The 23,575-nt window shown below is 43.6% G+C and overlaps 1 protein-coding gene across 5 annotated transcripts in view; it reads left to right on the plus strand.

Annotated features, from left to right (window-relative positions):
* The window catches only part of LOC102831275 (protein quaking-like), a 179,874-nt gene that overhangs the window by 26,955 nt on the left and 129,344 nt on the right, over positions 1-23,575 (plus strand). For all 5 annotated transcript variants that reach the window (XM_006871169.1, XM_006871172.1, XM_006871171.1 and 2 more), the window contains exon 2: positions 12,409-12,551. In XM_006871169.1, coding sequence (XP_006871231.1) covers positions 12,409-12,551 — 143 coding nt within the window. The remainder of the gene's footprint in view (positions 1-12,408; positions 12,552-23,575) is intronic.

Genomic DNA, 23,575 nt, shown 5'->3' on the forward strand with positions numbered 1-23,575 from the left:
ATAGAGTGGAAATGGACGTTCCATCATCTGACTCTCGTTCTACTTTTCCTTTGGACTTGCACCATCCTTTCTTCGTGATTACTGCATGTTTGCAAACTCTTCTTTTTCCATGTCTCCTAGTTCCACATTCTTCCCCATCTTTTCCCTTTGCTCTGTCTGGCTTTTATCATCTGTCATCACTTTTCCCACTAGCAAGACCCCTTGTTCTAGCAGCAGCCAAATGCCATTTGGAGAATTGAAGCAGTAAGTAAAACAACACAGCTTTTCGAGTCAAACCTACTTTTGAATCCTGCCTTCACTTATAAGTTATGTGATCTTGGATCAGAGAGTTTAATTCCCATAGCTCAGCTTCCTAATCATAAAATGGAGATGAAAATAGTGTTTATTTATGAAGACATCACTGACTACAGTACAAATTGAAGTGTTTTTTCTCCAGGCCACATGGAAGGAGTTGACCCTGATGTCCCCTGGGTCCTGGAATTTGAATTATACCCTTGCCTCGCCCTCACAGCTCTAGCCTGTTTCAGTCCTATGCACACTGCACTGGACACTTAAATTAGCCACAGCAAAGGCCTGGTGAGCGGGGACTTAGAGACAACGACAGGGGTAACATGTAGCTGGATGGTCTGTTCACAGAGGCGAGTCTGTGGTGTCCCTGGGGGCACGGTCAGATGGGTCCCAGCCACGAAGGGGACTGCATACTGAGCAACTGGAAGTTATTTTTTAATCTGATTTCTGAGTTCTGGTTTCCCCTGAATGTTGAATTCCCTGAGAATACCTGTCTCCTAGCCATACAGATAAGGTACTCTGGTAGCATAGTGGTTATGAATCGGGCTGCAAACCGCAAGGTCAGCAGTTTGAAACTACCAGCTGCTCTGCGGGAGAAAGATGAGGCTTTTTCTGTTCCCGTAAAGATTTACAGCCTTGGAAACCCTGTTCAGGGTCGCTGAGGGTCGGAACCGACTTGACGGCACATAACAACAACTACAACAGCCATACAGATACAAGACCACTGAATCCAGCATCGTACCTTTGATGTTTGCCTAAAAGATGGATGTGTACTAGAGGTACCTAACTTCCTCACATCCTGTTAGAGGTGTTTAGCAGGAATAGAAATTCAGTAGTTTGCAATTATTATTACTTTACATTATGAAACGTGTGGAAATGCTTCAAGAGGCCATCCCTAACTATTCTATTTTCGCTCACTTAGTTCCTGGTAGAGCTTGGTTCCCTGTTGTCTTTTGCACACCACTATGCCCTGTCCCCCTGGCCTGGCATGTTACAGGAATATAGTATGCACCTGTTGAATGCTCATGAAAATCATTGAACTGTACCATTGATTATTAAAACTGGTTTAAAACAGGGTTCTACTTTATCCAGGTCCATTCCATTTTACTTATCTGCTCTGAGGAAATAGTTTATAGTTATGATCAAGATTTTATTATATTTGTTAAAAATTTGTAAACATGCTTTGAATTGCGTGTTGGCCAGAACTGTCTGTGAGGACTATAAATGCTGTGTTGTTGTTTGAAGTGCCGTTGAGTTGATTCCAACCCACAGTGACCCTGTGTAGGGTTTCCAAGGAGCAGCTGGTGAGTTTGAACCACCGACCTTATGGTTAGCAGTCCATTGCTGATCCTACTGCACCACACCAGGACCTCCCCTATAAATACCAGGGAACTTCAAATAATTTGTGGGGGAAATTGACTGAAAAGCTAAGAGACTTTTTCTGTGAACCTTTTTTTTTTTTAAATAAAAAAAGGTTTATTTATTTTTATTGTGAATTGAGTGATAGTTTACATGGGAGAACATCAGCTTTATACTCATCCTGTTGTATTTCATTTCATTGCAGTGACTACTACAATCCCCTCCATACGTTATCATTCAACAGCATTTGCTTCCATTCCCTCTGTGGTCTTTTTTTTTGGGGGGGCGCGGGGTGAGGGATGTACACCACAGCACTCAGGAATATGTAATCATTCAAAAAACCAAAGGACACACCCTGCAAGCCTCCTGCCCCCTGGCTGCCAGCACACAGCCCCTCTCCCTCCTTGAGTCTAGAGTCCCCACCCGCTCCATCTCTCCATGTCAGCCTACTTATCCAGATATTGTGAGAAGCCTCAAGAGAGGTGTGAGCTGGTTTGTTGTTAAGTGCCCTCAAGTCAGTTCTGACTCATAGCGACCCTGTATAGGGTTCTCTAGGAGCGGCTGGTGAATTTGAACTGCTGACCTTGAGGTTCAAATAGACTTTGTGGTCCAGTGCTTATCCTATAGTGTTAGGGGCAGCCTTTTCTTTATGGATTAGGGTTTTGTTGTTTGGTCTTAACTTTATAAAAGCAAAGAAAAACAGTCATATTTGGATACTGTATGTGTAGTGAGGAGCTCTGGTAGCACAGTGGCTACAAGTTGGGCTGCTGACTTGAAGGTCAGCAATTTGAAACTACCAGATGTTCCATGGGAGAGAGATGTGGCTTTCTAGTGTACACACTGAATGTAGAGAATGGGGACATCCAATTAACAGAATGTGGGGAACCTAAGTCACTAGCAAAATGTTGTAACCATCACAAATGCTGGAGAGCAGTGCTTGAAGTGTGGCTAGGTAACTCACCTAACCATGCTGGAAGGAGTTTGTAGGAATATCTTGTAGCTCTGTGTGCCTTTGTGCTAATAGCCCTAGTGAGATTTGTTTAAGATCTAGATGCTGGGATTCAAGGGCCAAGCAGACATTGCCTTCAGGGAGCTTGCATTCTCGTGTAGGGGGGCAGACCAGTTGCAAGGTCAGCCTGACCTTGTTGAGAACTAGGGTGAGATATGAAGGGGATGTGGATATGAAGGGGATGGAGTGAATTTTATGACCCTTCTCTGGGGAATGGTGTCCAAGGGGAGGGAAGAGCCCTGCATGTCCTGTGGGCTTGGTGACGAACCAAGGCCAGACTCTCCTTGGGTTGAGGGCCCAGGGATGCTGAGAACCGTGCTATATCTTTATGAGAACTTGGGGTTTGACACTAACTGAGATGGGAAATCTCCTGTTCTGAGGATGGGGGCATCTGCAAGGGCAGAACTCTCTCATCTTGTTCTCACATGTGTGCACAGTAGGGTTGCACAGAGGTTTTGTACACATTGAATGTAGAGAATCGGGAAATCCAAAGAAAGACATTAAAGAAATTTACAAAAATGTAAAACTGGTACCTCTTTGTACTACTTTTTTTTTTTAAATTAAATGTTTTTATTTTGCATTGAGTGAAATTTTACAGGGCACATCATCAGCTTCACATTCAACCATTCATATAGCTTGTTTCATTACATTGATTATTATCCCCGCTATATATCATCAGTTTACAGTGTTTCTCTCTATCCTCTTTAGCTTTTTTTTTTGGATGGGGGGGGACTTGGCTTATTGGAATTTACAGTCTCGGCTTTTAGGGAAGGTTTTTACATTTGTCTGTGGATATCCAGGGCTCACGTATGAGATTACTAACAAGCATTACTGAATAATCAGATGTGGGACAGTTTGTTATGTCTACTAGGTGGCTAGAGTCTGATCCTCAGAGCCTATGGTTTGGACGGTGAACAACGCTTGGGCCCACAGGGGCTTGGCCTCCTGACCGGGTCTGCATCTCCTCCTTATTTATTGATTGTTTAAGGGACGCTGCCTGTCTTAGGTGGTCAGTGCAAATTCCTCAGTCTTACCAGTCATTGAGACTCATTGCAGCATGGCAATGTCTCTGTCCCAAGTAGCCGAGGTTCCTCGTGATCCTTACCCGTCTCTGGCCACACGTCCAGCATAAACAGCCGCCACCCGAGGAAGGCAGGGAGGGAGGAGATCAGCTGGGGTTTATACTACTTTTTTAAATTTGCGGGTTTTTTTTTTTTTTGCAAACTGTATTTTCTATGTTATTTGTGGTAACATGTAATGGGTTTACTATTGTTTCAAAATGAATGAAAAAGTTTTTCTCTTTTGATTTCCAATACACTAATTAGTGAAAGCTAGAACCCTGTGAGAGGGTTTTGAGCTGAGCAGTGACATCTCATGTGGGTGTCACTGGCTAACTCTGGAGCCTAGAGAGAAGCTAGCAGGTAGGTGGGTGGTAAAGAAGAAGGATGGGGGTAGGTGGGCTCTAGGTACATTTTGAAAGTTGAGTGGATACAGAGTATTTGCTTGTGGAATGGATATAAAGTGTGGGGGTGAATTTGCTATTTCCTGAGATTGGAAGAAGCAAGTCTTGAATGTGTCAAGACTGAGACTTATTAATGTTGAGTAGGTGGTTAGTTAGCAGAGTTTGGACTTCAGTAGGGAGTTTGGCTAGAATGTGTCTTCTACCAGTGTGCTTGTTGGATCACTTCAGTAATTAAATAATAATAATAAAAAAGGTAACATTTAGTCTCCATGCTAATAAACGAAGCTTTTACAATCTCAAAATGTTTGTTGTGTTCTCCATTAAAACTGCCTTCCAAGATTGTCATAAAACGATAGTGGAATGTCACTTCAAGAGGCGGTAAAAACTGTAAAAGTGGCTTTATGCCTAGTGGAGCATGGCATTTTTCTGAATCTAATTTTTTGAAGGTAAATTAACTTTGATGTAATGAAAGGGGATCCTATTGCTGGCCATATTAAAATAAAGTTTTCAGATTCAGTTCTTTTACATTAGAGGGTCTCTCTAATATGTTGGTCTTACTGCAAAGTGGTGCTAACATATTTTTGTTGTGTTTTTATTTTCCTTTCTAATTTAGTCTTGATGCTTGCAGTCAAGGACCTCTTGGAATATTGTGTGCAGCCAACTGTTGATTATAACAGAGACCCTCCCTAGCCTTTGGGTAGCTCGAGGACTTTCAGACAGCCTGCATAACACCTGTGAGTGTCAGCTAACATTCGTGTGCTGCCGTTGCTGCACTTAGGCCATGCTCAGATGAACCTATGGTGCATGAGTCAATTCCCTAGGCTTTTTCCACCATTGAATTTAGTTGGAACTTGGAATACAGTTGGAAAGGATAATTAAAAAGGAAAGAAATAAGTACCCAGGGAAAGCTAACCAGTCATCTACCACACTGACATAACTCCTTTCTGGCCTTCTGGAGGAGAGGTGCGGACTATTTTCCCACTGTGTTACCCAGTTGTTTTGAAAGCCCTGAGAGGTTTGGCGCTGGAAGAAGATAAAATACTTAGATCACTCTCTGTCTTGTAATACACATTCATAGGGCTTGGTGATTGGAGGATTGTTGTGGTTGCAAAGAGCTGTTGAGTCGGTTCCGACCCATAGAAACCCTGTATAAGGGTTTCTGAGGAGCGATTGGTGAGCTTGAACCACCGACCTTACGGTTCAAAGTGACTTTGCAATCCAATACATTAACCTGTAGCGCCATACCAGGACTCCATTGGAGGATCTGGTGCCTCATAAAGTCTGGTTGCCAAAGCTGAAGACACTGGGAGGGGTAATACCCTGTGGTCTCATTGTCTGGTCCCCTTATCTGGAGGGACCCAGTGGGCTACAGAATGTTTTGTTTCTCTGAGGAGGTGGGAAGATGCATGTGCTCCGAATCGATGGGCTTGTAGCTCTGGAACTTTTAGTTCCCTGGTCCAACCTGCCCATTGTATGGATGAGAACCCAAGACCCATAGGGTTAGGTTACATCCTCTGCTCCAACTTCAAGTCCATTCTTCCCATGTGGTTGGTGGACAGGTTACCAGTGCATGAGATCCATTCTTAAGAGTGTATCTTTAAGTCGAGTTTGTAGGTGAGTCAGAAGAGTTCTTGTCAACTCTTTTGTAGAACACTCTTCATTCTGAGTTTGATATTTTCTCATGATTGTCATTGTGAAGTGCCATCCAGCCAGTTCCAATTCATAGGGTTTGAACCACTGACCTTGGGTTTAGCAGTACACTGCTTATTCTTATTGTTGTGAAGTGCTGTCAAGTCAGTTTCAATTCATAGTGATCCTGTCTAGGGTTTCTCAGGAGCGTCTGGTGGGTTTGAAGTGCCTAGTGCAGACCTTTAAGTGGAGGTGATCTATAGGCTCTCCTTGGTATCTTGTCTTTGGGTAGAGTAACTTTGATCACATGGTTGGGGGGGGCGTCAGCAGCATTTCTTTGTGCAATCCCTTTCCCTGTCTTAATTAATCGTTGTCTCTTGGGAGGATACTTTGAGACAGTATAGGCACCCCTGTTTCTCAACTTCCTTTTGCCCATTTCTTTCAGCATGCATTGGAAGGTTCTTACCTGCAGTAATTACTCCTGTGGTGTTTTTGTAATGGTAATTGTCGAAATGTCTGTATCATTCCTTCTGTGTTTATTAATTGGCATTCTGTTATAAGAAAGAAATACATCTTCTCCCCCATGTGTTTTATCGATTCACCTATTTATAGTGGTATGCTGTTCTTGGCTTATGATCCATTACAGTTTAAATGAGCAAGGCTGCCTGTCTCAATTCCGTCTTGGTTTTCCCTCTCTAGGAATGCTTTCCTTCACCTTTTTTGTAAACCAGCTGTACTCATGTACTCATTCAGGATGGTCTCTTTCTTTAGAACCTGGACGGAGAGGTCACCTGTGGAAGTGCATTCAGTGATGTGGAGTGAAAGAGGAGCTATGCAGAGACAAAAGTGACTGGCAGTCCTTTTGGATAGCTCTCCTGTCTCCTAGAACCAGTCTCTACCTGGTAAAATGAGTAGTGCAGCGTGTCTACCTGAGATGAGGGGGAACTGAGGGGTGGGGTTCATGTGTTACAGAAATTAGGTAGTTGTGGTGGCTTAGTGTGAGAGTTAGGACTCAGTGCTGGGAATGCGTATCCTAATGGTGCTCTTATACAGAGAATCCAGTAGGACATGCAGTAGCATTTTGATGTAAAGTGTGTCCTATCCTCCCAGTGCCAATGTCTTTATTATTTCTGATAAGTAATTATTATAAGAAGATTCCTGTCATGGTACTAAAGCTTTTTAGTCCCAGAGGTGACTGCTGTTCCAAGCTGTTCTGTCTTTTCTGACTTCCAGGTATCTATGTGTAAGTGTTTACACTTCACATCACTGTTTTGGTAGTATACACAGCCTTACTTGAAATGGTGAAAGCACTTTCCAAGGAGGCACAGCTTACTCCTGAATACCGTCCATAGTAGCAATGCACGATGAGAGCCGGAACCAGCATGGAAGGATGATTCACCTTTTATTCCGAGGTCGTTGCCAATACATCAACAGCACTTGCCCACAATTGTTCATTTGGCAATTTAAAACAGAGCCATAATGTTGACTACAATTTTGTCGTTTGTTTGCTTACTCAAAAAGGTCCCATCTAGAGAATGGTTGATACTTGGTTTTCTTTTTTTTCCTTCCTAGTTAAAAGCAGTTGCCTTGAAATGAAATCAGAGTTAATTTATTCAGTTGTTAGAGAGTAAATAAAACATATTCCACTGAATAGTGCATGCTCTCTAGTAACCTGCTTTTACACTGCTTTGCTTTCTGTATTTTTGGATATAGCTTCTTAGGTAAGCAACAGTGAAGCGGTTTTAGTCCCTGTGTTTTACTCTGCTCAGAATAACTTTAAAAGTTTCCCTGTGTTTGGAACCCTGAAAGGTGTGTATGTGTGTGTACTTCTTACTGCAAAAGAAATTAAGGAATTGCTGAAAGGGAGGGGGAGGCTTCTTATTGCAGAAGAAATCGTGGATAGCTGAGGTTCATGCCGTCCTTCAGCTGACTTGGCACAACTTTATTGGTCGAGGCCCCACTGTGTCCCAGGCGCTGTTCTAGGCGCTATGCATCTGGTGGGTAGGAGAACCTCATGGAGCTTCCAGCCCGTGTGAAATCAAGAGATTAATCAAAGAGTCAAACCAATATGTATAGAAAATTTAACTTAAGGGTACACCATGTACACCAACCATCTAACTGAATCTTTGTGTATGTGAAGATTATTGGTTTCTGTGTGTTTACATATTTTAAAAATCTAGTCATCTTATCTGAATTGTCTTATTGTTTATAGTTCTCTCTCTCTTTTTTTTTTAAGTTTGGTAAATTTGTTAATCAAGGAAATCATGACCTCCCTCACGCCCACCCCAAACTGTTGTAGTAGTATGAATGCTTACAATGTTGTTGTATACCGTGGAGTTGGTTCCGACTCATAGTGACCCTGCACAGGATTTCCGAGGCTGTAAATCTTTACGGAAGCAGAGAGCCTCATCTTTCTCCCGTGGAACAGCTGGTAGTTTTGAACTACTGACCTTGAGGTTAGCAGACCGATTGGTAACCACTACGGTACCCAGAGCTCCTTAATGCTTAACAATAGTAGATATTTAAAACACGGAACTATTCCTGCATTGTGTTATAAGAGTCCACTTTGTCTTAGAATATTTTCCATTTAATGTGCTGGTGGATTTTCTTTCCTTGGAAAATTGTTCAGAAAGTGCAATTTCAGGTTAGTCCTTCCTGCACACACAGCTCCTATTATTAATGTCTTTCACTCCTGTTCTGCATTTCTTGAAACCGATGCATAGATTGTTAACAGAAGTCTGTGTTTTGCATTGTTGTTGCTGTTGTAAAGTTCCTTTGAGTCGGTTTCGACTCATAGTGACCCTGTATAGGTTTTCCAAGGAGCAACTAGTGAACTTGAACCTCCAACTTTGTAGGTCAAACTGACCTTGCAGTCCAGCACAGAATTTTGACAAATGTGACACAGACTAGTTTCAGTAGAAATGCCCTAGGCTGTATCTCTAATTTAAATTTTCTAGTATCCCTATGACTAATTGCTTGCTGTGGTCACCTAAATTATATAAACAATGATTTATATATATCTCTATATAAGTTTTTTTAATGTTTTATTGTGAATTATGTGATGGGAGAACATTAGCTTTACATTCATCCTATTGTGTATCATTTCATTGCCATGGTTACAATCCCCTCCATGCATCATCAACCAACCAAAGGGTATATACCCTCTCTGGGTCAGCACACAGCTCCTTTCCCTCTCTGGGTCTAGAGTCCCCAGCTGCTACATCTGTACACGTCATCGTCTCTTTCTTCATCTCTGGTGTCACTGCCTCTCTGGGTAGGGTCCCGCACTCCACTCTTCTCCCTCGATGGTCCCAGGGACCACTGTTTCTGGACTGCAAAATCAATAATTCACCTCCTTTTGCTACAAAACATATACCTTTACATTTCCAACCCTTGCAGTCAGTCCTGATAACAATTATTCATTATTGTACCTCAAGAGACTTATCCCCATCTCCTTTCATCAACCCCACCCAGACAGATTGAATACTACTCAGTGGAGATTCTACCTTCCTCCACGCCCTCTGGATCTAGGCTCTCTCTTGAAAGTTTGTAAGCCAGTCACTTCTTGCCTTTGCAGCCCCACATTTTGAGTAACCAATGTCCAAGTTGCCCATCTCTGTCTACTCTGTGTATGGAAAGGGTGGGAATGATCCTCGCTGTAAAGATTTTTCCCCTCTTTGGAGCTACTGCATCCATAGTTGTAGGTCAAGTTCATCAAATTGTATCAGATTACTCTTTTTTTTCCTCTTCTTTCTTTCTTCTAGTTGAGCTCTGATCATCCAGTCATTGAAGCCAGGTAAAGTAGGTATTATCTGCAAGTGTGGGTGTTCTTGTGCGTATGCCTCTCTTCTTATCAATTGGATGCTTCACTCTCCACTCTAGTTCTCTGTGGCTTTGTCACTGACTCTGGGCCCAAGAGTCCTCAGTCTTGCCACACTTGCTGGGCAACCAGGTTTCCACCCAGGTTCACAGGAGTCTGTTGAACACTGTAGGGCTTAGCTCGCAGCTTCATTGCTGTTTTTCCCTCACTTATTGGTGACAAACATGGTCACCAATCAGAGCGTGTGTCGGCTCCTGTATATTCCCGTTGAGTTTTATTCTGGAAGGGTGTTTGCTCTGAGGGTACCTACCCTATACCACTTGCCTTGATGTCTCCTGGGTGAGGAACTTGCTTGTTCTCATAGTAGTCATTCAGACTGCCTTTATTACAATGATTTATATTTAAATGAATTCATGCTTCATTGAAAACTTGCTGTCATGTGCTAACTGAAGGTAAACATTAACTTGTTAAATGGAAATGTTAGGAAAGATTTTATAATAAAAGTGAAAGTGTTAAAAACTAAGAATTAAGTTACCTTCTCTTGAGTTCAGTTGCTTTCACTTTGCTATTCAGAGACTAGGAGTCCTGGTTTGGTGCTGTATGATAAACAGTTGACCACAAGGTCCATTTGCACTGCAAGGTTGGCAGTTCGAACTCACCAGTCACTCCTTGGAAACCCTATATAGGTTGCTCTGAGTTGTAACCGACTTGACAACATGTAACAACAACAACAGCATTCAGAGACTAGCATTTTTTGTAAACTTTGTCGACAGCAAATTGTAATCTTAGAGATAAAATTGTAACGAGATGAATTTTGGTGCCACTCAATGTGGTATATGTGTGTTTTCACTGATTGAAACTGGGTAATGAGTAAGAACACCTTAAATAATATCTGCTGTGTTAGATTTTATAGACACTGATTAAAATAACTGGTTAAGGAGATTCTAGAGTATGTGTTCACAATGGACAATTTAAGAGTTCTAGACTGACTGATTAAAAAAACTGGTTAAGGAGATTCTAGAGTATGTGTTCACAATAGGCAATTTAAGAGTTCTAGACTGAAATTCCACAAAAACAGGTGTGCGGAATACATTCAGTACACTGCAAGGATACAGCCTTTTCTTCAGGGAGGCATGGTCTTCAGGATGGAGACGAGTGTCTAATAACAGCCCATGGTAGACACTGAGTTCCATGGTTAGGGGTTTAGCCTCTGGCACACAAGAAAAGCTCAGTACATAAATTTTAGAAGATTTCATGTCTTTCCTTGGATAGAACTAGATTCATTGAAATAGAATCATTCACTTATGTTTTATCAAGGAAGTGTATTATGTCCATGCCCTTTCCTGACCCTTTGTTTGTGCCAGTGTGTTTGTTTACAGGGTACTGATTGTTACTATCTCTGCTGATGAACCCCATGCGGTTTCATCTCTGGTAACATCTTGGCTGTCAGACCTCTGTCACCACCAGGAGATCAGTGGTCACACCCCAAGTACCCTTTGCCTGTGCTTTGTGGGGTCTGGCCCTGCTCATATTTGCCTTTGATACTTCTCTTCCCAGTTTTCCTACCTTACCCCCATTTCTTCTTGGTTTGGGGCTTCTTTTGTTTTCCCATACGTAACATGTTGCATTTCCTTGGATGTGTTCAGCCCTCCTTTCTCCCAGTGCCCTCTCTCAGACATCACTTCTGTTCCCATAACTTTAACCAATGAATCTGTGTAGCAAACTCAGACTTGTACTAAACTTGCCGTCGTTCTGTTGGATACCTGTTTGGGTATTCCAAGGATACCTACAATATCAAACACAGTGATTCCATGTAAATCTCATTCGGACAGACTAGTTCTCAGGAGAGTTATTTGACTGGAGCCCACCAGCCGCTCTACGAGAGAAGTGATGAGGCTTTCTGCTCCCTCAGAAACCCTGTATGAGGTCACTGTGAGTTGGAACCGACTTGGCTGCACTAAACAACAACAATAATCATTTTGTACTGGCCACATTTAGGCAGGTCTATATCATGGTGGGAGTCCTGGTGTGGCTCTGTGGGTTAATGCGCCAGACTGCAAAGCCGCTTGAATTGCAAGGTTGGTGGTTCAAGCTCCCCAGCTGCTCCTCGGAAACCTTATACAGGGTCGCTATGGGTCGGAACCGACTCAATGGCACTTAACAACAACAACATATCATGGTGGGGAGGAGGGCAGATACCGAAGTTGGTTGTGATAAAATAATGTTGTTTGATTGGCATGTTTGATTTCTAGTAGAAATGATTTAAGACTACCCTGGTGGTACTGTGGGGTAAGCGTGGGGATGCTAACTGCAAAGTCGGTGGTTCAAACCCACTAGCTGCTCCATTATAATAAAAATGTAGCAGTCTGCTCCCGTAAAAACTTAGAATCTTGGAAACCCCATAGCGCAGTTCTACTTGTCCGGTAGTATTTCTGTGAGCAGGAACTGACTTGTTGGCAGTGGATTTGGTTTGGGTTTGTTGTAATCCTGCTAATGGCAGTAGTGTGGCTCTATAGGGTAAGCACTGGACTGGGAACCACAAGGTCAGTGATTCGAGTCCACCAGCTGCTCCGTGGGAGAAAGATGAACCTTTCTGCTCTTACAAAGATTTACAGGGCCTCTGAGAAGGAACCGACTTGATGACACTTAGCAACAGTTTTGCCAAATCTGGGTTTATCCCAGGGATGACAAGCCAGGCCAATATGATTTGATCTCTGTCAGTTTTAACACTTTATCATGGAAACCTCTTCTTGTGCCCTCTGTACCCCTACCTTAAGAAATCTTTTCTGGACTCTCAATATTTTTTTTGTCTAACACATTTAACCTTTTTCTTTTTCACAGAGATTAGCAGAGTCCGAAAAGATATGTACAATGACACGTTGAATGGCAGTACAGAGAAAAGGAGCGCAGAGCTGCCCGATGCAGTCGGGCCCATTGTCCAGTTACAAGAGAAACTGTATGTGCCTGTAAAAGAATACCCAGATGTAAGTACACTCGCTGGTCTCATCGCATTGTTTTCTGCTGTACACTCGCTGGTCTCGTCTCATTGTTTTCTGCTGTACGTACTTTGTGGTGAATACTTGAATATCATCAGCTGTTGGTATTTCTTTTAATGTCTTGGGGGTAATGGTTAGGGGAGTGGATATTTGGGGGGGTGGAAATTCTTTCTTAATACATTGAATGTTGTGATGTCACTTGGAGAAAGGTGCATGGTAAAGACTCTGTTGAGGATTTTACTTTGGGGTCAAGAGTCGCAGGAAGAGCTTTAGCCTCAGTATCCACCTGCAGCACTGCAGCTCCTTTCTCTGCCTTATTGTGCAGAGTTGGGGCTTGGTGTCCCTGGGTCACAGAGGGCGTAGGCTGTGACTACTAAGGTCTTTTGTGGAGTATCCCCATTTGTGGTCCATTTTTTCTCGATCTTAGTCTACCCTTCAACTCATCTCTATATACATGACACCATGTTGGGAGTAGTCTCCTTATTCTATGCCAGTTAATTTCTAAAGAAATCTGAATCCTGTGCTTGTTGTATAGCAGCCCTGTGGGTGGAGGGCAGCTCTCTGACCCACCTTTCTCTTGCTCACTACATGGTGGGCTAGTTGGCCACCTCTCTACTCTTAGATCATGCCACGTCTGTGCTCCACCTAGCTGTGCCCTGAGCTCCACTGGTTTCAACTGAAATGCCACTTCAGAGAGGTTTCCTCTGTTTTATCTAAAAACCCTCTCGTTACTCCTGGTTTCACATAGGTCTCTTTTATTTCTCTGTACTAGCACTTATTATCTGGTGTTTCTCTTGTTTATTTGCTTATTTTTCTATCTTCCCTGACCAGAATGTAAGGTACTTAGCAACAAAAACCTTGTCTTTGTTATTCATTGCTGTGTGTCCCAGTGTGTGTAATATTGGCATGTAATGGGCATTCAGTACCTAATTATTGAATCAATGAAGGAAAAGGAAACGAGGGGGCTGTTGGTTAGGTTTTCGAGGGCTTTTCTGAAAGCTAGTAGCTATCCCGTCTGTCAGAGATGTGCAGTGTACTCTTAGACTCATTGATTGTCTGGACAGTGTATCGTTCAGGGAAGTGAAGGTCTTAATGACTGAAAGCTGTAGTATTTCACAAGTTGTAGTGCCCCACAGTTCTGAACAGCAATACAGTGATTTTGAAAGGCTCAGCTGTAGCCATACAAGTTACCATTCAACAGTTTTCTCCACATGATGTTCAGTGACATTGATTACAGCCTTCCATTAGGGTCAGCATCTTCATTATTTCTGTTCAAGCTATTCATTCCACTCCCATTAATTTATTTGCACTGCCCCCTCCAAAAAAAAAGAAAAGAAAATTCCGTGTTTGAAAAGAACTTGTGTCCTCTGGTTAACTTCTTAAACAGCATTTTATCAAAGGTGAAATTTTGTACTTTTTGTGCTAACCGAATTTATCCGTGTATAGACTCTGAAAGGCACTTTCTGGGTAGAGTGTGTTCAGATTCAAAGAAAACTTCAGGGTGCTAGTCTCAGGTTCGGGCTAGCCTCATGGGTCAGTATGTCTGTTGGTCTGAAGAATTTGAAGTTACGTTCCACACGTCTGCCCCTTTCTAACAGGATTCATCTGTGGTGACTGTGTGGTAGTTGGGCACGATCTAGTTCTTCTGGATTCAAGGTAGTGCAAGGCTGTGGTTCACAGAGACCAATACTCCTGCCCCATACAGTTTTACAAAACGTGTACAAATTTGCTTTGTAGGTATTTTTGGTTGCAAATAATACAAATAGTTCTGGATAATGTAGGCGACAAAGGGGAGTTTTTTGGAAGAAGTGAGTGGTCCTAAGACTGAGAGGACCCAAGTAGAGAACAAAGCCTTCGCTCAAGCAGCAGCCTCCGCAGTAGGAGTTGGTACAGTGATCAGGAAGCAAGAGTCTCTTGTAAGGTGATGGGGTTGCAGGCCATGAATGAAGAGATGAGGAACGAGGCATAGAAACTGGGGGAATTGTCCCGCCACAGTGGATGGATGGCAGCACATGCAGTGATCCTGAGTCTGAGCGTGTGGGAGTGGAGGAGGATAGGATGCACGAAGTGTGAGGTTGGAGGGATTGCAGACCACATTAGGTATTTTATCAAAAAACCTTTTTATTGTGAATTGATTGAAGGTTTACCTTAGCAGATAATCAGTTTCACATTCTGTAAATCATACACTTGGTTTCATTACAGTGATTGCAGTCCCTACATGTCCCACCAGTTAATGGTACCACAATAGGAATTTGGAAAGGGGAAACTGTTTTGGTATTTGGAGCAGCGAAGTGACTTTGTTTGGGTCTGAATACACTCATGCTGGCTGTGGGCAGTGTGGAGCAAAACAGGAAGACTTGGGGAGATAAGAGATGCTTGTGAAAGTTCTGGATAGATTTTGATGGTGGAACCAGTAGAATTTGCTGATAGATTAGGTGTGGGCTGAAAGAAAGTCAAGGATGGCCCAGCAGCTTTTCATCAGTGGAACTAAAGGAGTAAGTAGCTGGTTATTGAGCCAGAAGAGACTGAGGTTGTAGGGATGAGGGATTCAGCAGTTCTGGTTGAAGAGGTGCTGAGTCTGAAATGCCTGTCAGATATCCAGATGTGGAGAGGCGGCGAGGCAGCTGTCGGAAATGTGTTCTCAATGCTTCCGATAGTGCCCAAAAGGTATTGTCACAAATCTTTCGAACTGAAAATGTACTTACTATCTTTAGGAGGAGAGAAGTAGGTATAAAACTCATTAAACCTGGTGTGGCGCTAGAGGGTAATGCACTAGACCTCAAGGTTGGCCTTTTCAAACCCACCAGCTGATCCTTGGAAACCTTATACTGGGTTGCTATGAGTTAGAACGGACTCGATGGCACTTAACAAAAACAATAGGTATGGATAAATCCAGATCATTTTGTTAATACCTTGATTTTTAATTTCTGTTGATAAATTTGTGAAGCAAAATTGGGATCTCTACATGGTTTCTGAGTTTTTCTTGGTTTGGGTTATTAAAGCCTCTCAGGTGACTCCTGGCCAAGTTACTTGTGGTTTCTGGTCTTCCATTGGGTCTGCTCTGTGATGGGACACCGTCTCCCAGCCTTGTGAGGGTTAGATGAGCAGGTACAGCACTTGGAGACGTGGCCTTCTGTGACTGAGGGTTGGTAGAAGTAAGCTTCCTGGGGCTTTCCTGGATTACCAGACCTTTCTTCCATGGTACCACTGGGAGGGCGGGTGAGATGTTGGGCACACATTTGTGCCCCTAGGGACTAGTATTTGGTGAGCATGTTTGTTTGAAAGCTGAACTTAAAAAACAAAACAAAAACCTCTTGTCTCCTGTATTTGCAAATAACAATTGATGTAGCGAGGTGGCTGCTGGATTGGATGGCTATAGCCACGGGATTGATGGGAGGCGTGGCCAGATCCACTGTTAGGGAGGTGGCAGGACTGTTTCCTGCCCTTCACAGTGGCTGCTTGATGGTGTGGGAGTAAGAAGGCACTAGGAGTGGACTCTTGAAAGTTTTAATCAGATTCTTAAATATTATTACTGATATTTGTGTGTGTGTGTGTGTGTGTTTAAAGGAAAAATGTAATTCATGGAGTTAATATCACGAGCAATAGATAAAGAGACAGTACAGCATACTGGGGGTGGGGTGTGTGTGTCGTGGAGTTGGTTCTGATCCATAGTGACCCTGCACAGGCTTTCCAAGGCTGTAAGTCTTTATGGGAGCAGAAAGCCTCATCCTTCTCCCGTGGAACAGCTGGTAGTTTTGAACTTCTGACCTGGAGGTTAGCAGCCCAACTCGTAACCACTACCAGAGCTTCTTACAGTACAGCATAGTGTGTAAGCAAATGGCTTTTTATTGTGACTTGAGTGAAAGTTTGTAGACAGGATCATGAGTTTTACATTCAGTGAATCCTACACTGTGTTTCATCATCTCAATGATTACAATCCCTTCCATGCAGCAACAATTACTCCACTTTCTTCCTATTTCCATTCCATTCTTTTTCCCATCCCTTCTCAACTGTGTCCTTAGGCAAATACTGCCCTTTTGATCTTGAATGATGCCATGTTGAGTATACCTTACGAGTGTTTTTGTCTCTTCTAAATACTTATCTATTGCTTGGTTGAAAATTGCATTGTGAGGGTGATTTACTTTCTAGACCTGAAAGGTGGTCTAGGGCCATAATCTTGATTTCCTCCAGACCTTTTTTGAGCAGTAAGACCTGAAGCTTTTTAATAATTCTGAGTTTAGTTCTACATTTTCTCCCTTTCTATTTGGGACCTTCTAACATGATGCGTTTCAGAGCAGTGGATAGTGGTGGTAGCTGGGCACCATCTAGTTCTTCTGGTGTCAGAGTCATGGAGATTGATGGTCACATGGTCCATTAGTCCATTGGAATACTTGATTCCAAGCCTTTGCGATGCTTATCAGTCGTCTTTCTTCTGCACATGGAGAGACAGACCAGTAGGTGCACCTTAGAAAGGCCACTTAGGAGCTTTCGAGATTTCAGCTGCTATTCACCCAGGCAGGATGTAGAACAAAGTCTTTGTGGATTATGGTATGCCAGTTGACCATGGTGTCCCCTTAGACTATGGTTCTGAGACAGTAGCCTCAGCTTCTTAGTGCTTTAATCTGTTTGGTAATATCTAAGACATTTTCCTCATTTGTCCCCTTAACCCCTGGTGTGGTACTTGTAGGATAAAGCACTGGACCGCAAGTTTGCTTTGAATGGCAAGGTTGGTGGTTCCAATCCACCAGCCGCTTCTCAGAAACCCTATACAGGGTTGCTATGAGTTGGAACTTACTAAACAACATTTAATAACAACAACAACAACATGCTCAACCACATTCATTTGGTGTGTCTGCTATTATTAATAGTTGTAATGAGCAAATTTCTCTTGTCTCTTCAGTGTGTACCAAGCATATTCTAGAGATGCCAATACATATTTAGTTGAGAACCCCATTTGTTAATGAAGGTAGTGGGTTTTGAGCCAGATCATACGGGCCTAGGTTCTACTGTCTGTGTTTGCCAGCACTTGCCACAGTAACTCTCCACCCTAGAGTTAGCCACCCTAAAGCATGGAGCCTTTACTCCTGTGCTCATGGGTTGGAGGATATGCTGATGGACATGGAGCCCAGGCTGTCCTCACTGCCTGGCTCAGCTACTCTCTCTATAGTTGCTTTGGGGGCCCCAGCGGGAGTTTAGCTTTCAGAACTGGGGCTGGCAGACTGCCACTGGCATCCAGTATGTAGAGGCCAAGGAGGCTGCGTACTGTCCTCGCTCCCCCAAAGTAAAGACAAGAATACAGGAGTCTCTGGCCCAGAGTATAGGGGGCATCCATGTGGAGTATGTAGCCCGGAGTGTAGGCAGTATCCAGGTGGAGACGCCCTGCTGCTGCCAGATCAAGTGAGAAGGGAACAGGTGGACACATTTGCTGGTAGCTGGTCAAGATGATGGCACTGCTTTCAGCAGATGCTAACTTCCTGTGATCGCTATCTCTGTCTGTAAAATGATGATGCCCACCTCCTAGTATTGGGTGGTACCTGCTGCAGCAGACACACATTCACTGGCAGTCTAGGGGTCTCGTGAGCATGAAGGCAGGGGAAATTAGATCTTACAGGGGCCCACAGTCTGCATGTAAGAGAAAAGATACTGCATTAAATCCTTTAGGACCATTGTTGTTAAGTGCTGCCGAGTCGGTTCCTACCTATAGTGACCCCAGTATAGTGTTTCTGAGAAGTGGCTGGTAAAGTTGAACCAACAAACTCACGGTTCAAACTGACCCTGCAGTCCAGCATATTATCCCGCAGCGCCATACGCTACTAAGTGTATGATAATTCTATAAAGTGACAGACAGGAAAAAAGAGTGAACTTAGGTTTAGGCCAATGAGATGGATTGACACAGTGGCAGGAACAGTGTGCTCAAACCTAACAACTGTGAGGAAGGTACACATGCAGGCAGTGTTTTGTTGTGTTGAGCACAGGATCACTATGAGTTGGAACTGACTGGATAGCACCTCACAGCGATAGCACTTTTAGGCCACCAAACTGGTCATTTAGCTGCTTAAGTTATTAGGACTTATTTAATCTTATAAGTGGTATCTAAATGGACAGAACACTGGTACCAGTTAAGAAGTTCTGCTCCAAACGAGTCTGAAATAATTCCTGCCGTTAATTTTGCCTTGGTCTGCATTGAGGTTTGAGAAACTGGACTAGAATCTGCCAGAGTGGTCCAGAGCAGTTCAGTGCTGGCCCATTCTGGATGTCCCTCAGGGTCCTGCTGGTAGTAAACGCAGTATGATGCTAAACTGGCCACTTGGGACCTAATGTGATGTTAAAGCTATAAGGAGACTTTTCTGGGCTTCTATGAAGAGAACACTGAGTTTCTAATGTCTTTAAATGGTGCAGGGTGTTGTGATGACGTGTGTTGTCAAAGGTTTGTAAGATACAAAATGCCTTTTGCATTTCCCCCAGCTTGTTGCTGTGCCCCCACAACTGTCACAGCAGCACTGGTGTCTTTGCTCCTGGCCTGTGGGGCAATGGAGGGACTGGAAGTGCTTGTCCAGCCCAGGCTTCCCGAGTTTGCAGGTATCAGCAGGCTAGGGGATTGTGGGATCATCATCTGCAGAGTGGCTTCTGGGCTGGCACTCGATTATGAAGAGACAGGGTGTGTCCGTGTTGTCCCTCTGTTCACGAACCTGACTGTTGCTAATAAAGCATCTTGCTGTAAACAACTTGCGGTCTCCTTCTCCTGGATGGCAGCTACAGCTTACATCAAAATGTAAGAACCCACCAAGTCTCCATTTAGGACCTGGGTTCAGCCGTGAGGTTTGCCTGGATAGATGATCTTGATTATGGCTGGAAATAACAATGTTCTTAAAGAGAAGATATGCATGTGTCTCCTCTTTGTTACTTTATACAGGAAGCTAGTTAGGTTGTGGGAGGAAGACTTATTAACAACCTGTGATATGCAGATGACGCAGCCTTACTTGCTAGGAGGGAAGATAACTTTAAATCTTGACCGGGAAGATCAAGACGACAGCCTTCATATAGGTTACACCTCAATATAAAGAAAACAAAGTCCTTACCACTGGACCAATATCATGAAAAGTGGAGAAAAGGTTGAAGTTGCTAAAGACTTCAGTTTTTATGGATCTGAAATCAGTGCTGATGGAAGCAGCAATCAATAAGTCAAAATGATGTTCTTCATTAAGCAAATCTGCTACACAAGACCTCTTTACAGTGTTCAAGAGCAGAGATGTCAGTTTGAGGACTACGGTGTGCCTGACACAAGCCATGGTATTTATTTTCAGTTGCCTCATCTGCATGTGAAAGTTGAACAGTGAAATAAGGAAGACTCTAGAAGAATTGGTGCATTTGAGTTACGGTGTTGGAGGAGAATATTAAAAGTAACATGGATTGCCAGAAGAACAAACAAATCTGTTGTGAAAGAAATAAAGTCAGAATGATAGGCAGATAGCGTGAATTTGTTGCTATACTTGGGACATGTTGTCAGGAGGGACTAGTCCCTGGAGAAGGATGCCATACTCGGTAAAGTGGAGGGTCAACGAAGGAGAGGGAGACGCCCCGTGACTCAGTGGTAGCAGCACTGAGCTTAAGCATAGCACCATTGGTGAGGGCAGTGCACGCCCAGCAGGGCTGCTTTCTGTTGTGCTGCACAGGGTGTGTGACCGGCACCTAACAACAAGTACTCCGAATAGCATATTCAAAGATGGCGTTAGGCTTTATGGAAGATTGATTGCTTACAAATCCCTGTTTTCCAGGCTCAGTGCAGATCACAGAGGTCTTGTGTGTCTCATTCAGGAAGACGGTTCTGTGACCAGTCCTGCTACAGAGGACTCAGCGAACACATAGGTCCCAAATCATAGATGTCCACGCTCCGTATTCCTGAGAGTCTCATTGCAGTCAATGAAGACTCTAATACCAAAACTTGACTGTTCCCTGCTCTTCTGGGGAAGAAAACCCAGAAGCCATTGAGTTGCTAGTGATCCATGGAGATCCCATTGTATAGTAGGAGTAGAACTGTGTTGTACAGGGTTTCAATGACTGATTTTACAGTAGGAGCTCTCGAGGCCTTTTTTTCTGAGGCTCCTCGGTGTGGACCTTGTGTTAGCAGCCACACTCATCACTGTTTGCACCACCGGGTGCTGCCCGTGTTCCTGAATGTCAGGGTGTTTCTGGTAAAGAGCTCAGAGTCCTGGAATCGAGTGATGCAGTCCTCCCAGTCCGAACCCTCTTGTCTTGTACCCCCTCCTTCCAGCAGCAAATGGAGTCAGTAGCTGTTAAGTGTGCAAGATCATACCACCAGAAACTGGCTGCCGTCTTTGTGTCCCAAGTGTGTGGTGTGTGTGAGTGAGAGTGAATAAGCTCATTTATACCTTCTCTTCACTTGATTTTGTGTGAGCTGGAATCTGTCTCTAGGGGCACTGGCATTGAAATGGTTTTTCTCAACAGCCAGCCTTGGGGCATGTCCTGTGTCTTATTAAGGCCAGTACTAACTGGGGGCCATCCTGGCATCTAGTTTAACTTTGACTTGGAAAAAGCCACTTTTCCATTCCAACACCATCTTCCTGAGTAGAACACCCACCTGTCATGAACTTGGTCATCTCTATGGGTCATATGAGTAGGATACTAATTTCTTTGTCACTTGGCAAGCAATCAGTTAAGTTTGACTATGTATCTGTGTTGTGTTTGGGAGTTTAGGACAGTGGTTATTTTCATGAGTGTCTTAACATTTAAAAAAAAAAAAATAAAGATTGTCAGTACAAATACTTTAAATTTACCATTTTTAAGGACAAATTCAAACAGAAGTAAAAGAAAATTATTAAAAGTAGTTAGAAACCTAAAGGCTTGAATATGTTGTTAAGTGACATCAAGGTAGTTCCAACTCATAGTTATACTGTATAGGGTTTTTGAGGAGCATCTGGTCGATTTGAATCTCCTCTCTGTGGTTCACAGTCCTGTACTTACCCTACAGTGCTACATTATATAAAATCACAGAATTGTGATAATCCCTTCTGCAGTAAATGACTGTGTGTGGCCTGTGTGAGATAGCTGGGCACAATACTTTGAGATGGTGTGGTTGCAGTAATTGCACAGAGATGCAGCCCCCCAGGGCCTGCTGAACAAAGGGGATAGCAGTGGAAATGAAGAAAAGAGGACTGATAGAAGACATAACTTACGTATACACTGTAAGTAAGATTGATTCATCTCCTACTTGTGTAAGCTTGGAATAAGTCGAGGTGGAAGGTGATACCATTCATTGACAAGAAGAAATACATAAGTTAGGAGAAGGTTTCATAATTCAATATTGTACATGAACCAAGAATAAGAGGTAGTAAACATACTGTCTTAACAGAATGTCATGATTAAGAGCCAGTGTCAGCTGAGTTGGTCCTACTCACGTTGGAACATTAAACTAGGGCATTTTAAATGACAGTTTCAATAGATGAACTAGGACTAAAATTTGTGCCCCAAATAGCAAGTCACTTTTAAGAGCAGAGTCAATCAGGACTTTTGGAACAGTGTATGGGGTTGATGACCATATACACAGCAAATCAACTCCGTCACCTTCAAAGAGCCTTAGGTGGGAATCCTCATCTGTCTGTGGTCAAGGGACACAGGTTAGCTCCCAGGTACAGCCTCAGTTCACATCGTTGTGCTCTTCTCTCTCTTTCAGGAAGTTATACGTATTTGCTCTTGAGAATCATGCTGGTGAAGTCATCTGTAAACATTTTCCTTCTTATAAAAGGGTCTCCTAGTGTGGCACTGTAGGATCAGCACAGGACTGCGAACCACAAAGTCGGCAGTTCAGACCCACCAACTGCTCATGGGAAACCTTATACAGGGTCACTGTCAGTCGGAACCGACTTGACAGCACTTAGCAGCAACAATAAAGGTAAATAGGGTACGGATGATGATTGATAAGGCGGAGATCCAGTCAGGAGAATATTGAGAAGGCGCCCATGGTTCTGTAAAATTAGTGCTAGAATGATGTGTATTTGGGGATATAGGTGAGAAGGAAATGATCAGAAACCACAATTGGATCTATTCTGAAAGTAAACTTGAGTCTGAAGAGAGTTTTCTGAACTCGGTAGTAAACATTTTGAATAATTCACAGAATTACGTTCACAGGGTGCAGGGGTGGTAGTAGAATGCTGTCCCAGCTCCTGCCTGGACCATCCCCAGGGAAGCCCTGAGGCTTAAACGAGGGCATGCGTGTGCTGTACCTCTCCGAGAGGCACACTCAACAGTGCTCCAGCAGACAGGCACAAATGCCCAACAGGCAGGCAGTCCCCAGTTACTGCTGTTTGATGGGCAACTCCTGTTTGGCCTTTAATGGGACAGAAATCTGCTCTCGCCTTGAAATGACTGAATGAGCCCCTACTCCAGGCCCCGGTGGTGTGGTGGTTCTTGTGTACTGCCCTCCAGTCTGTTCTGACTCAGCGATGCTGTATAGGGTTTCCCAGAGTGGCTGATAGGTTTGAACTGCTGAACTTTAGGTTAGCAGTCCAGTGCTTATCCTACAGCACCACGCAACGCCTACTTTCAACATTCTGCATCACAATCACCTTCTCTTGCACCACGTCACCTGCTCTGATCACCTACAGATTCCGCTTACAGACAGCTGGCAGTCGGCACCCATGGCACCTCCACATGGAACTAGTAGATGTTCAGAGTCTGACGTCACTGATGGGCTGTGCGCAGTGTGTCTCATGAGAGCAGTCCTCAGATCGACCTTTTCCTGGGCCCTATTGGGCCAGGCTGTGCTGTGCTGGGCTTCATATTCTGGGGTTAGGTTTTGTGTTTTGAACTGTGACAGAGAATTAATCGTTACAGTTTCTGGAAACACTTTTAAACCCTGTTCTCCCACAGTGTAAGAAGTCCTAGTTTCTAGGAACAAACAAGATGGCGGATCGGGTGGACGTATAGCAGAGAGCTCCGCCAACAACCACACAGAATACCCGACCAAGCAGGCTCAGGGGATGGTCCCAGAACTC

The sequence above is a fragment of the Chrysochloris asiatica genome, unplaced genomic scaffold (assembly GCF_000296735.1).
Source record: "Chrysochloris asiatica unplaced genomic scaffold, ChrAsi1.0 scaffold00162, whole genome shotgun sequence".
In the NCBI taxonomy this organism is placed as follows: Eukaryota; Metazoa; Chordata; class Mammalia; order Afrosoricida; family Chrysochloridae; genus Chrysochloris; species Chrysochloris asiatica.